The sequence below is a fragment of the Pogona vitticeps genome, chromosome 3 (assembly GCF_051106095.1).
Source record: "Pogona vitticeps strain Pit_001003342236 chromosome 3, PviZW2.1, whole genome shotgun sequence".
NCBI classification, from domain to species: Eukaryota; Metazoa; Chordata; class Lepidosauria; order Squamata; family Agamidae; genus Pogona; species Pogona vitticeps.
In genome coordinates, this window is record NC_135785.1 from 17557321 (window position 1) to 17572266 (window position 14946).

Sequence of the window (14946 nt, forward strand, 5' to 3'; positions counted from 1 at the left end):
TAAATTTCGTAAGACACAGGTTACACAAAATTATCTGTTTTAAGTGTGTGTGGTGCAGATTGGTTGATGAGAAAGTTCTATTTTTGTGGAACTTTGTATTTTGTATTTTATGTAGGCATGAATGAATGACATCAAGAATGACAGCTGAAAAGTGTACTGACTATACCCACCTAAAGAATGTTTATACTGGGTGGAAGATAAAGACGGGAGAAATGAGGGGTGGACACCCAAGATTTGTGAAGGATAGCGTTGTAGCTTGACAACAGGCTTTCAGATGGTGTATTCCCCCATTCAAGTTTATTTCATTCGCCAAGATGCTCCTGTGTGATGACAGACCCTTTGGAAAGAGCAGGCTACTGCAGATGGTTGCGGTAGGTAGAGCTGAAGCTGAAGCTGATCAGGCTATCCTTTAGTCACAGTTCAGTAGTCCTCCAGATATTGTTGGACTGCAACTCCCATTAGTCCAAACTGATGGTCAGGCTACAAATTGCCTACCCCAATGGGAGCAGCAATCCTTTCCGCACATTCTCATGACTATGTTATAGGATAAGTGGGGAGATAAGTCTTGCAAGACCTAAAAAAATAATCATCATCTAGAGGTCCACCAACTAGTGAGGACAAATTAGCATCTTCAGAGAATGGCTATATGCTACAAAATGCAGATATTTAATCAAGAAATTTGTAGTCAGTAGGAAGCCAAGCTTTCAAACCTTTTTGCACAAAAATCCATTTCTGGTCTCAACCACTTACCTGTTCTTTTTCACCACTCTAATCTGAGGTAGGGTTGGGTATGATCCTTCTTAGTTGTTTTTGGGAGACAATAATGCAAATCACTCTAAGATTTGCCAGTGTTTGCTGATCTTCTGCCCACTACCACATTATGCCATGCTATAAAGTTGCTGAACCTGTTTTAAAACTGACAAAACGTGTTAAACTGTTAACCAGAGATGGGCACAAACCTTGGTTTGGAAGTTGGTGCCGCACATTCCCTTCCTCAGCCTCCCCGGCCAATGACCCACTCATCAGTTTGAGCGACTCCTTTTCTCTTCCTCTTTGACTGTTTGACCAGTTCCTGGCAGGAGTACAGGTTTGCCTGTCTTGCCTTCTTGTCTGAATGGGTGATCAACCAAGGAGGCAGGGCAAGGAAGCCTGTGTTCCTGCCAGAAACTTCAAACAGCCAAAGAAGAGGAATGTGTGCCAGCTGGTGAGTGGGGGATCCAGCTCGGGTGGCAGGTGAAGGGAACATGCAGCATCTGTGGTGCCATGTGTACAACCTGACACAAACCTCCGCACTGAGGTTCGTGCTCATCTCTACTGGTAACTCCAATTGTCATGAGTGAAACCATTTTTTCAGAATGTAAATGATCAACTCAGTACACAACAATGTGTAAATCAGCACAAGCTGATGGGAAAAAAAATGCAGCTACCAGAGGCTCAAAATATCAGGTGAATAAATTCCAACAGTTTACCACAATATCACTGGAAGAAGTCTGAATGGTTTACCCTTTTGATGTGAAACATGGATATTTGTCCTTATTCTTTAAGAATCAGAATCTATCTGTCTTGAAGTCTTTACCTGGGTAAAGACAAATTCTCCCACAGCAATATTTACTATTCATTATAACTAGTAGACTGGCAGTCTACAAGTAGGCCAGGAAACAATTTAATATTTTTCTTCTTCTGGCTGGAGTACTAATTATGTTACAAAACAGCACACACTTGCTTATTTTCATAAAAAAGCTCCTCACCAAGTCAATTTGTCAAGCTTGCTGGAAAAAAGATGCTGAGCTACAATGATCTCAGTAAGAATTCTCTCCCTATATTTTCTGGTAGGGGAAGGCTAATAACTGAGAAGTAACAAGTGGTGAATCATCTGTGAATTTGCATACAGTGAAACTGCTGCTTTAAAAACAGAATATTAATAGATTTTATGGGCTTCACTTTACTTCCTGTTCCATTCTAGAGCAGACTTCATGTATGCAATTTTGTTATTATGTCCCATCAAGTCCCTTCTGACCTTATGAATGAGTGGCCTCCAAAATATCCTTTCAACAGCCCTGCTCATCCCTTACAAGCTCCAGCCTATGGCTTCCTTTAGGGAGTCAATCCATCTCATATCTGGTCTTCTTCTTTGCCTTCTGTCTTCCACTTTTCCCACCATTATTACCATTTCCCGAAAATCCTGCCTTCTCATCCTGTGCCCAAAGAAGGTCAACCATAATTTCAACTTTTTTTTCTTCCAGAGATGCAATTACTGGCTATTTAAAATACCACTCTTAAGACAAAGTAGGTTACAAAAATATATCACTGTTTTCCTGAATTATCAGTGAAGGGAAGTAGAGCAGCAACAGAAATCACCTCCTGCTTCAACAACTTAAATTGTTGGGAATGATCACCTAGATGAATGAGAAAATAGTTCTAAGCAAACGTGCTGCAACATAAAACATGCATATCTTAATAAGGCAATGAAAGGGCTTGAAAGTGATGAAAGGGCTTTTAGGAGGGAAAAAAATTATACAATACTGCTAACTCAACAGTAGCACTCATGACAGATCAAGTCCTGAAATTGCTGCCAAGATGAACAGAAAATAAAAACCACATATTGTTTATATTCCAAGCTTCTAAAAGAAAGGAATAGTAATAACCAAATCAGACCACATTTGTGAATGGTTTTTATCAATGCACACATAAAATGTATATATTTGCACAATCAGAAAAATTAACATCTTCAGTCAAAACACTGGTGATGGAAAAAGCAGTTCAAGAAGAAAATGAGAGATCTGTTAAGTCAACTACTGAAAATGCAAGGAAGTAACTAGCATTATGTCCTCACAGTCACTTTGCTAGGAAAGAACTGAATCTGTATTTGTAATTCCAGTTTTAGGCTGAAATTCAGTGATTCAGAGGAATGGTGTAAAGTCTTAACTTTTAAAATGTTTATAGAACTAAACACACAATGGTCTCCCAAGTCAGTCAAATAAAGGATGTGCAGGACAGAAAGTGAATAATCAAACTCCTTCAAGACTGCAAGAAATTATTTGGTCTTGGTTATTTTTTGTACGAGCTCTTTTTAAAAAATCTTTAAGCCTATCCTTCTGGAGAGAGAAATACTCTCTCCATGGCAGTGTCTACTCATCAAATACAGTACCCCACTTTCTGAAGACAGAAAGAAATCAAGGATTAACATTAAGGCATACACAGAGCTATGCTGTCTGCTTCTGTTGCATTAGAATCAATTTTCGTGGACTTGAATACATGGAATGTTGGCACAGAACTAAAAGCCACCATGGATACAGCTGACAATCTCATTGGTTCTGTGAGGTCCTCACAACTTGCATTTCTCTAACACACACATCCTGAAATGGCTTTTAATTGTACAAACTGAAAACAGGATAAAATTTTCAGATAATAAGGAACAGGTAAAATAAGGGGTTTGCTTTATTTGTATGTTATGTACAGAATACACTTCTCATATTATGATGGGGCAGGTCAAGACAACAGCTATAACCTTCAAATTATGCTGTCTTTTTTTTTCACCTGCTAGAGATGACTTTGTTGCTCTGAACCAGGTGGAGAGAACAGGTTGGATTTCCTAAGCTGGTTGCACACAGTTAAAAAGAAGCTTAAAACTCTACAGCCAAGTCAGCACTAACTTGTACGTTTTTTGGGGGGGAGTTTTCTTCTTAACAAAAAAAGTTCTAAGAGAAGTTGAAGAATAATAACAGCATTAATAAGGTGTACTGAAAAATACTTTGTTGTAAGCAGCAATCAAATTAGCCTACCAGGAGTAACTTGGTCAATCAACAATTATCATTTTAAATTATTGTTCCATAAGCTGAAAACATGTGATCTTCCAAAATATTATTAAGCAAACTATGTTCTTCAGTATGCTTAATGACACCCCCTAGATAGACCAAAACATCTACCAATTGAGAAGTTGTGAAACAAATTGCTTCTTGTAAAATATACATTAGATTACTTAGAACTGTATTGAGATGTGTTTTTAACTGTAAAATGAATCAAGAACTACGTTATAAAGCTGTTTGGCTAAAGTGTATATTCAGCAAATAAGAAAAGAACACTGTCAAGATGGTGTACCAGCCAACATAGAAAATCCAACTACCTGCACGATATTCAGTCCCAAACCACCACTGATTTATGATTGTTCATGTAAAGGTCTAGTCTCTTGCTCCTCTTCTTCCTCTTCTTCACAATCTTCTTCGTCTGTTTGCTGGTCAAGTTCTTCTTTTGTTATCATTTCAAAATCATTTCCATTGCCACTACTATGCTGGGATCGATCATCCTCCCGTCTGTCACTGTCTGTATCTGAATTCCGTTCACCTCCAGAACCTTCTGACCCCAAGCTTCCCAGTGGATTGGCTTTGACATCTTCATCCTCTTTTCTCTCACTATCTGATTTTTCTTCACTGTCAGATTTGGGCTGCTTTTTGGATTCAGGCTTCTCCTCTTTCTTTGAGTCAGCTTTTGGGCCTTTGTACTCATGTGTATACAGAGGTCTGAAGGAGTCAATGAAGCCAACATCAGCGGTCAGGTTTGGCAAAAACCAGAAGTGATGCCTTCCACCAGTTATCAGCCAGATGATAAGGAAGAGGATGCAGCGGGCTATCAGAAAAAAATGTGCATATATTTTAAATAGGATATTAACAGTAGTCAGAGCTACAACTGTAATTGGTAAAAACAACTGCCCTAAATGTAAATAGAATCAAAATCCCAAGTTATTTATGTTAGTTCAACCCACTAAAACCGTGAGGCTAGCATTTAAAAGGCAAATAAGGCATATGAAAGGACCAGGATCATCCCATCTCCGTTCTTTCTATATATTGCTTTCCTCATCTAAGCAGCAGCTCAAACATCTGAAAAGGCTAGAATCTCCCCACCTCTATTTATGATATACAGATCTCAGTTTTAAAAACAGAAGTGCAACCACCCAGTTCCTATTTTACTCCTGACATTCTCTATTTCTTCACTTGTTGAGCCAGCGGTTTAGGTATCTATCATATTTGAAAGACAGTATTATTGCAGATAATATAGTAGTTCAATAACTGTTCTATCTGGGATAGGCACTCAAGGTGGTGCTTTGTGACCTGGAGGTAAATCTTACAACTGCCAAGAAGCTGGAATCCGTTACCTGGGAATATTAAGCAGTTGCTGACAATTTTATTTTGACATGCCAGCTTCAGATCTACTGGTATGTTTTCTCTCAGGCTTTTCCTGTCATGGGATCGAGCCATGTTAGTTTTATTTATCTTGTGATTTTTAAAATCTCTCTTCTTGGTCTTTTATTGCTATAGATTTTAGGCTGATCACTCCATTGTCTGCTTTCTTTCATTCTCTCAAAAGTTGCACAGTCTGATTTTGCTCACTCATCAATTCCCACTGCCTGCAAGATAGTGTAGGATAATGCTACTGGGGGGTTTTCAGCCCCCAGTTTGTGAAATGCTGCCTTAATACATTCCTACTGGAAAAAGGTACTCTGAACATTCTTACTGTAATTAAAAACACAAATATCATTTATTTATATGAGTTTGTAAAGTCAGTCATCAGCTTGGATTGCACCTTGCATTTGCAAGAACATCTGGAATGAAATTTGATCCAATAGAATTTTCTTATTTACTGATATCAGCCTGCTGTGTCAATGCACCATATTTAATTTTGCTAATCTGAATACTAGAACTTCTCAACAGGAAATGGATGTGAGTAGCTGTTAACCTACTGAAACAAAAACAAGGAGAATTGGGGCATCTTAAAGACCAACAAGTTTTATTTGGCATAAGTAGTGGACTGTAGCCAAAATCCTACCCTGTTATCTAAACCTGTGGAACTGAAAGTTGCACAAGCCACTTCAAAAGCTACACCATGGTACAAGCCATATCTAGCAAACAGTGCTGCAGGTGCAGTTGCATACTGAATTGTACAGTCTGGTATGCAAAACAGAGTGCTGGGTGTAACCCCTGCAAACATCTGCAGGTATATCTTCAAGCTACAACAAGTACAAGAGAATTTCAGCTTGTAGCTTACTTCAGATGAAGATAATGTACCCTCAGTAGTCAGACATTTCTATAGGACCAGGGAATGTTTAGGATGTGAGCATGAAATGTAACAGAAATGCAAAAATCAACCATGATGGTGGTGAAGCAGTAGTTGCTAAGAATCACAGATGGTCCTTGGGGGGTGATGAATAGAGGATGACTTTATAATCCATAAAAGCTCTTGCTAAATTCAACTTGATAGTCTTTCAGGTGTCACAGGACTGCTTGTTTGATTTTCCATATACCTCTCGCCCTGCTCTTCATTAAAAAAAAAAAAAACAGTCTCGTTCTTTTGAACATTTTCCTTTTAGCTTTATTTTACTACCAAATATGGATTTACTTTAGTATTTGTCTATTTTAGTACTAGTCAGTAAAATATTTGTAGTTAGTTAGAAATACACAACTATCAAATTAGCTGCTGTCTCATATGAAATATGACAATATGAAGAGATCCTCAAGGGAGCCTTCTACTCTTCTACTTTATTTATTGGTTTGATTTGATTTGCTTTGATCTCTATACCGCCCATCTAGCCTAAGGTCACTCTGGGTGATTCACAACATGATCAAACAGTAAAACAATACTACCACATAAAGTAAAATCAACATATAAGCACCATAAAATAAAACAATTAAAAATTAACAATTACACATGATCATTAAATATTTAAAAGGTGATAGAACTGACTCAGTGGCTAAAATATTCAATGAGTTTCCACTGATGGAAATGCCTGTCTAAACACACAAGATTTTAGGGTTTTTTTTAAAAAGGTCATCAGTGAGGGGGCCAGGCAGATGGGCACTTCTTGCTGGAAGGAGGCGTTCTGTCAGGTCCCAAGGTCCCAAACTGTTTAGGGCTTTATATGTTAAATCATCACCTTGAGGTTGGCACAGAAGCAGACAGGTAACCAGTATAATGCAGCCAGAGTTGGGGAGATGTGTTGGTATTTACTGAGTATAGCCTGGCCGCCATATTCTAGATCTGCTGGAGTTTCCATGTCAGCCTCAAGGGAAGGTCCATGTAAAGAGCATTACAGTAGTTTATTCTTGAGACAACTAGTACATGGACCAATGTGGTGAGCGACTGGGTGTCCAGGTAAGGGTGTCATTGCACAATCCATCTAAGCTAGAAATAGGCAGATCAGACCACAAACACTACCTGGTTCTCCACTGATAGCGCTGGGTCCAGAAAAATGCCTAGGCCGAGCACCTAATTCCTGGCAGAGAGAGAATAGGAGAGGGAGCAACCCAAACTACAGGCACCAGGGGCTCCCACCGGGTGGACCTCCATCTTGTTCAACCTCAATCTATTGTCCTGCATCTGCTCCAGCACAGCGGCCAGGCAGCACTCAAGGAACAAGACATTATCCGAGCCAAAGGATGCAAGGAGAGGTAGAGTTGAATGTCACGTGCATATTGATGATACGCCACCCCAAATGTCTGGATGACTTCTCCCAGTGGTCTCATATAGATGTTAAACAGCAAGGGGGAAATGATCATTCTGGGGTACTCCACAAATGAGAATCCAGTGGGAGGAAACAATCTTCACTTTCTGGTAACGGCCCTTGAGGAAGGATTGGAGCCTCCCTAGGAGGATACCATGGTCAAAGGCCACTAAGAAATCAAGAAGGACCAGCAGGGACACCTTGCCTCTTTCAGCCTCCCTCAGAAGGTCATTGTGCAGGGTGATCAATGTTGTCTCCATGCCATGACACAGCCCAAACCCAGACTGGATAGAATCAAGGGCATTGGTTTCCTTCAGAAGAGCCTGCAGCCACTACCCTGTCCACTAGCTTGCTCAAAAAGGGAACATTGGCAACAGGGTTGTAATTATTACAGTCCTCCACTGCCAGGTTTTTTTTTTTTTCAAATGGGCCTGTGTGTCTCCTTGAAGGCTTATAGAACCCAGCCCTCAAGGAAAGATGCATTATTGATCCATGTGGTCCATTCTGCTGATATCGGCCTGGCAGCTATTAAAATCGAGGCAAGGATGTAGGGAGATTGTGATGGCCCTACAGGGCTCAAACACCTTGTTGACCTCAGATGATGTCACATGCTGAAATTAGTCTAAGATAACCGGACAAGTCAGTGCAATGGATATTTCAACTCAGTCTGACAAAGTATGGTGGTCAGGACCCTGCCGGACGGCCTCCACTTTGTTTTTAAAAAATGCCACAAACTTGTCACAGGCAATGTTAGTGGGAGGCTTATTACTGTGGCCAGTTCCGGATAAATTGTGCACAATACAAAATAATTCAGCCTGATGATTTTGTGCTTCATTTATCTGTTTAAAATAATAGGCTCTTCTGGCAAGTCTTTATTGCTACCAGGTAGATCTCTGACATGATTTTTACAGCTCTGGAGATGGCGTTCAGTTGCGATTGTATTAACTGCCTGGGTTTAATAGGCTCTTCTGGCAAGTCTTTATTGCTACCAGGTAGATCTCTGACATGATTTTTACAGCTCTGGAGATGCCGTTCAGTTGCAATTGTATTAACTGCCTGGGTTGCTGAGGTATGCCAGCCAGCCACCTGGGCTTTGACAGGAGTGGCAACCAGATCAGCTGGTATCCCTCACATGGCATCCTGGAATCCAGTAGGATCCAGTACTCTGCAAGGGCAGACCATCTTAGTGGGTCCCCTCTTTCTGCAGAAATAAGGAAATAATCCTCTATATGCTTTTCCAGACAAAACCAGTCTCACACCAAAGTTGCACATAATATCCTTCTTGGTGTCTTAAGTTCCACCTACTTTTCAGCATGAGGACAACTTTTTTCTTCTATTGCAACAGTAAAGCTGAAGAAAAAGCTAAACATAGCCAGTCACCCAATATTTATTATTTAACAAAAACTATCTACAGTCTTTCCATGATTCTATAAATAGAGGGAAAGACTCTTGAAACTACATTAGAAAGCAGCCAACCACCAATTACTTATCCAATGCATATCTAGTATCTTAATAATAATTGTGTGGCATAAAGTCAATTCTGATTTATGGTGACCCTTTTCACGGTTTTCTAGGTAAAGAGTACTCTGAAGTGGCTTACCATTCCCTTCTTCAGGAGCCCACTGAGACTATGCAGCTTGCTCAAGGCCACACAGGCTGGTTGTGCTTGTAGGAAGCATAGTGAGAAATCAAACTCCCACCCTCTGGATCTAACTCACTGACTATTCAGCCAGTTTATTTGATATCTTATACTACAGTGTTTCCCCAATAATAAGACAGGGTCTTATATCACACTGGCTATTTATTAATTTTTGCTCTAAAATACATTAGGGCTTATTTTCAGGGGATGTTTTATTTTACCGTCATGTCATCTTCTTCTGGTTGCTGCACAATGCGGCACAATGGTGGAAGGCAAGGTTTCATTTAACTAGGACTTATTTTTGGGGTAGGGCTTATATTACGAGCATCCTGAAAAATCATACTAGGGCTTATTTTCAGGTTAGGTCTTATTTTTGGGGGAACAGGGTATTACTATTATTATTATTAGTTTTATTTATATGCCACATTTCTCCCAACAAGGGACCCAAAGCAGTTCACAACATTAAAAAATTCACACAATTTAAAAACACAGTAAGTTAAATATTAAAAGATAAATTAAACAATAGTAAAGGTAAAGGTTCCCCTTGACATTTTAGTCAGTCGTGTTCGACTCTAGGGGGCGGTGTTCATCCCCATTTCCAAGCCGTAGAGCCAGAGTTTGTCTGGACACAGTTTCCATTGTCACGTGGCCAGCGCGGCTATACACGGAACGCTGTTTACCTTCCCACCGAGGTGGTACCTATTTATCTACTCGCATGTGCATGCTTTCGAACTGCTAGGTTGGCAAGGAGCTGGGACAAAGCGACGGGAGCTCACTCCATTGCGTGGATTCGATCTTACGACTGCTGGTCTTCTGACCCTGCAGCACACAAATGCTTCTGCGGTTTAGCCCACAGCGCCACCACGTCCCCGACATTAAAACATGAAAAGATTAAAATTATTTGCTGAAATGGGGTTCAGAGATTTAGTTGAAATTGTTAAACGCCTGCCTGAAGAGATGGGTCTTTAGCTTTTTTCTAAATCACACTGGCTATTTAAATAATCTTGCTGCCAACAAATAAAGTAACATTACAAAATCCCATGAAACATGCAATTAAATGCCAAATAATCAAATAAACGCAATAGAAATCTAGAGTAATTAGCTTTTTCACTCATTTAAAACTGCCATCACCCCTTCAAAAACACTGGATAGAAATGTCTGGCACCAGTTGCTGCTCCAGGAAGTAAAGACAGCTTGAACAGACCCTCAAAAAGTAAGCATAATTCTGAAAAGCCATTGCTACAAGAGCACTAAGAGAAAGAGTAGACAAGACATCTCTGCAGGGACTGATGCACTTAGGCTGCCCCACGAGACTTGAAATGGCCAACAAAACACTATGCTTCTCACAGAATGAAATCAACTAGTATAAAGACAGTCATTTGCAGTCACTTGTACTTCAGCTGGCACAAGGGTGACATATAGTGGCCACCTGGGAAACAGTCACACTGTGTCAGCCTATAGGGAGCTTTAAAGCCAAACTGCAGAGGGCGCTTGGTGAAGGGGAGAAGAAAAACAATACATACCAACAGCCAAGAGGAGAATGCTGGCCACGAAACAGCCTGCCCCCACGCTGAGATAATAAACTCCTACTCGCATCTCTGCAGGCCAGAGTGGGAAGAGAGTTGCAGCTATAACAGCAGTCACTATTGAAAAAAGAGAGCAAGAGGGATTAATCAAGAGAAATAATCATGAGATTTTAATATAAATGGATTAAGAGGTATAATCAGCTACATTATCAGCCATCTGGGGAAAAAACCCACCAAACCCAAATCCTGCTCTCCTCACCCCCAGTTCAGACAGAAATATCTTCTGTAGAATGATTGCTATGAGGTTCAAGAAAGGAAAGAAACAGGAGAATAATTTTACTGCAAGGTATGGTGATTCTGTACCCAGATGGCAATGGATAATGGAGTGTTTGTTTTACATTTTGGTTACATTGGTCAATCTCCTGCAAAGGCTTCCAGCAGGTGCTGTCATATGGTAGAAGTGGAATATGGAAAATGGTTTCTAAGACATCCAAAGAATCCTGACATTGTGAATACAAAAAAAAAAAAAAAAAGGAATTATTTGCATCAGCAGGGATAGAGGTCGATAAATTAACTATTTAGTACCCTATTTTGCTTATAAAATAAAGGAATGGAATGGAGCAGAACTGACAGGATGTGGTGGATTGCAAGTTGGGAGCATGGATGAACAACCAGTATCCAGGGAAAAACTGCCCAGAGTTTCTTGTCGCTGGTCATTGAAAAGGCCCTTTTCTGATCTGATAGGACACTGTCCCCCAGGATTTCTTTTATGCCAGTTTCACTGAAACAAACAGAAACTTGTAGATCTCCGATTCTAATGGTGTAGGAGAACTTCACAGTCTATTGTAGTTGTAATATTACTGGCATATATGCAAAGCTCCAAATAGTGTAGTTCTGGAACCAGCTGCAATTTTTAGCATGTATACATTACTGAAACAGCGACGTCTACGTTGGCTCGGGCATGTTGTGAGAATGGCTGACAGTCGGATTTCAAAAGATCTCCTGTATGGAAAATTAGTGCAGGGAAAGCGCCCCAGAGGGAGACCACAGCTGCAATACAAGGATATCTGCAAGCCGGATCTGAAGGCCTCAGGAATGGACTTCAACAGATGGGAAACCTTGACATCTGAGTGTTCAGCCTGGAGGCAGGCAGTGCAGCATGACCTCTCCCAATATGAAGAGGCACTGAGCAGACTGAGGCAAAGAAATTACGAAACCAGCAAAATTAGGGAGCTGGACAAGGGGACAGATTGTATTTGTCTTCAGTGTGGAAGGGATTGTCAGCCACACTAGACACTGTTCCAAGACCTCTATTCAGAGCACTTTACCATAGTCTTTCAAGACTGAAGGATGCCTATTAATAAACAAAGTTTCAAAAAGGCAAAAAAAAAAAAGACCTTTGCCCTTGGGAAAGCCACAGCTGTGCTGAGAAGCAAGTAGTTTGTTTGGTGGCAATGCCTCGTTTGCTCATTAAGGCTCGTTCTTACTTACCAAGTATGAGTCCCATAGCAAATGTTTTAAAATGAACTGGGTCATAAATCCACACATATACCTGTAAGAAGAACAATCACAGAAAAATTAAAACAGATTCTGAAATACAAAGAATTATGAGAATTATCCTTTTTGGATATGATCTTTTTGGCATGGGTTCATGCTTTGCTGGCCAAGATCAAAGGTCTATCTATTCACACATTCCTGTTGAAAGGTACTCTCATGTTACCTAACATTAACAGGTTATTTAGGGTTGTGAAAACAAGTCTTAAAAAATTCCTTCCAAACTCGGTGAATGGGTGACAACATTGCTAAGTTTGAAATAAATGTGTGAGAAATGATGTACAGTAAGGTAAAAATCCCAAGTTCTGTGTTTACTATCTGCTTATCCAATTAAAAGGTAAGTTGACTTTTTGCTCACATGAGTTTAGTTAAACATAGTTTGCATCTGAATTAAGTCAGTTAAAACTAGCTACTTGACTTAAATCCAGAAATCCTGAATTTCAGAATCTGGATGAAAGGACTTGGTCTATAGAAACTATTTCCATTTGTTCTACATGATTTGACTCAGTTATCACATATTTTATTGTCTATGGATCAAAAGACAGTTGCTATGATTTTCTAAAGTCTGATTTGTAACTCGAAGAAGTCACATGCTTCTGTGATATAGTAGGATCTGTGTGTTTATAAGAAACTATCATAATTCCTCTCAATGAAGCTGACTGTGTCTTATTCACCTGCCCTAAGCACTAGAGAACGTAAGCAACAGATACAACTTCCAAGGTCTTGATTTTGTAAAAGGAAGAGCAGACTAATGCCCAAATATACAGCCAATATCCAGGTTCTCAAAATGTTCTAAAATAAGGAATAAGTTATGAATAGTAACTGAGCCCACCCCATTACATTCTGTGTGGTTTGGCTGTGCCAAAACTAGAAATAACCAAGCCTACTCCTCAGCTTCCAGCAATGTTGCCTCCTCTTCACCTCACATTTTCATCATAATCTGAAAGAACTCAAGGTACCGAGATGGTTCTCATTGAATTCCTTCCCTTCAACTCTATCCTGTAAAACTTCAGACTGAAGGAAAAGGTTCATATTCTTCAACACTTGTTCACTGGAAAAGTTTCTGATATGCATGTTGGGGAATGACAAAGCTGCAGTGCTTTCACATGTTGTCTAGGTTTTTATGGTGTTTCTGTTTTCCTGTGGTATGCATTCCCTTCAAAATTGTGAAGAGTGCACTCCTCTCATAAGTTTACTACTTCAATGACAACTAGGTCTATGTCTTTGTATTAACACACTTGCTCTGACCAACTCAAATCTGGGAACATGGAACAGTGCTATTCAGAAATGTCAACTGGGTTGTGTTTGGAAGAGGAATGCAGTTGCATGTAAAGGTGCCTAATTGTCCATCACTCACCATTTTCATGCAATCTGCATGAGATGTACATTTGTGACACACTTGGTGTCACAAATGTACATCTATGAAAAAAATGGATTGTGGGGGGTGGGGACAACCCAAGATAAAATAATGGACAGGTAAAGATTAAGCAACCACCTAGTCACTGCTCACTCTTTGTGCTTAACTTAGAGTAAAATGAATTATGCTCTTCCTTATTCCGAGTAAGACTATAGTATGTATAGTCCAGTTGACCAAGGCAGTAGCTTTTCAGTATTTTCAGACAGCAGAAAGCTTGTACTTTCCCTAAATATAACCTTGATGACATACAAGAAATAATGCCAGGATGTAAGAACCACCTTGTTAAAATAGACTAAGATCAATCTAACCATGACCTTGAAATGGCTACAAGCTGCAATTTTGCATGTTTTCCTAAACAGATGGAGCCACAGACTTATAATTCTGAAAAAAAAATGCTTTCTATTATGCTACCAAAAAAATCTAGAAGAATCCAGTCAGACTACTGGAATTCTCCACGTATTTATTACTGGTAAACATTCCAGCCAGGTAATGTCAACATTTCAGCAATAAAGATTACTAGATACTGTACCTCATTTCCATCCAGAAAAACTTGATCTTCATGAGGCTCGAGTTTAAATTTTCTTTTTGTCTCTTTTTTCTTAGGTGTGCCAGGAGTTTCATCCTAGTATTGGAAACAAATTATTAATGAAATAGAGCTCAAAAACATACTCTTACAAACTAGAGATAGAAGGATTTTAGGAACCCACCTAGCACTTACTCATTTGAGTCAAAATTATACAAGGCAAAAGACCAGGTTTTAATTTAGATTATGGTCTTCAACCTAGGCATACCCTTACCACTAGAAATATCCTTAAAACTTTCTACCGATGACACACGAATGCAGTTCAAGGAATGTAATTTGACCAGGGAGCTACACAATTGATATTAACTATTTAGTTTGAGATGACTGATCACTCAATGAGAAAGATTCAACTACTGATTGTTCTGTCCACTGATTCTCTGATTTCTCTTAGAACACCAAGTTCTAATATAATCTATTTCTATTTGGATATCTTTATTCTAGAAACTTCCAAACAAATTGTAATCATGCATGCTTATCAAATTTGGATTAAGTAATGTTTAACTTTTCATATTAGACTGGAAAAAAGAATCTCTAATTTTCCAGCCCATCTTCCCAGTGTTTCCCTTCTTACAATCGTCATTCTTTTCAGATCACTGTGCTACATCCTAGTCATGTAATTATTCCATCACTATGAAGAGAAAGATCTGCACGAGCAGTTCTGCACCTGTCACCCACTGCTGTTTGAAAATAGACCCAGCTAAAGTTATACAATTTTTAATTCCCACTGATTTCAAT

The 14946-nt window shown here is 39.5% G+C and overlaps 1 protein-coding gene across 2 annotated transcripts in view; it reads right to left on the reverse strand.

The window, feature by feature from the left end:
- Positions 1-2659: 2659 nt before the first annotated feature.
- SEC62 (SEC62 preprotein translocation factor) overlaps positions 2660-14946 on the reverse strand; it is a 29732-nt gene continuing 17445 nt past the window's right edge. For both annotated transcript variants that reach the window (XM_020793804.3, XM_020793803.3), the window contains exons 5-8: positions 14158-14250; positions 12149-12209; positions 10655-10774; positions 2660-4623 (exon numbers count right to left, since the gene is read on the reverse strand). In XM_020793804.3, coding sequence (XP_020649463.3) covers positions 4157-4623; positions 10655-10774; positions 12149-12209; positions 14158-14250 — 741 coding nt within the window. In that variant the 3' untranslated portion in view covers positions 2660-4156. The remainder of the gene's footprint in view (positions 4624-10654; positions 10775-12148; positions 12210-14157; positions 14251-14946) is intronic.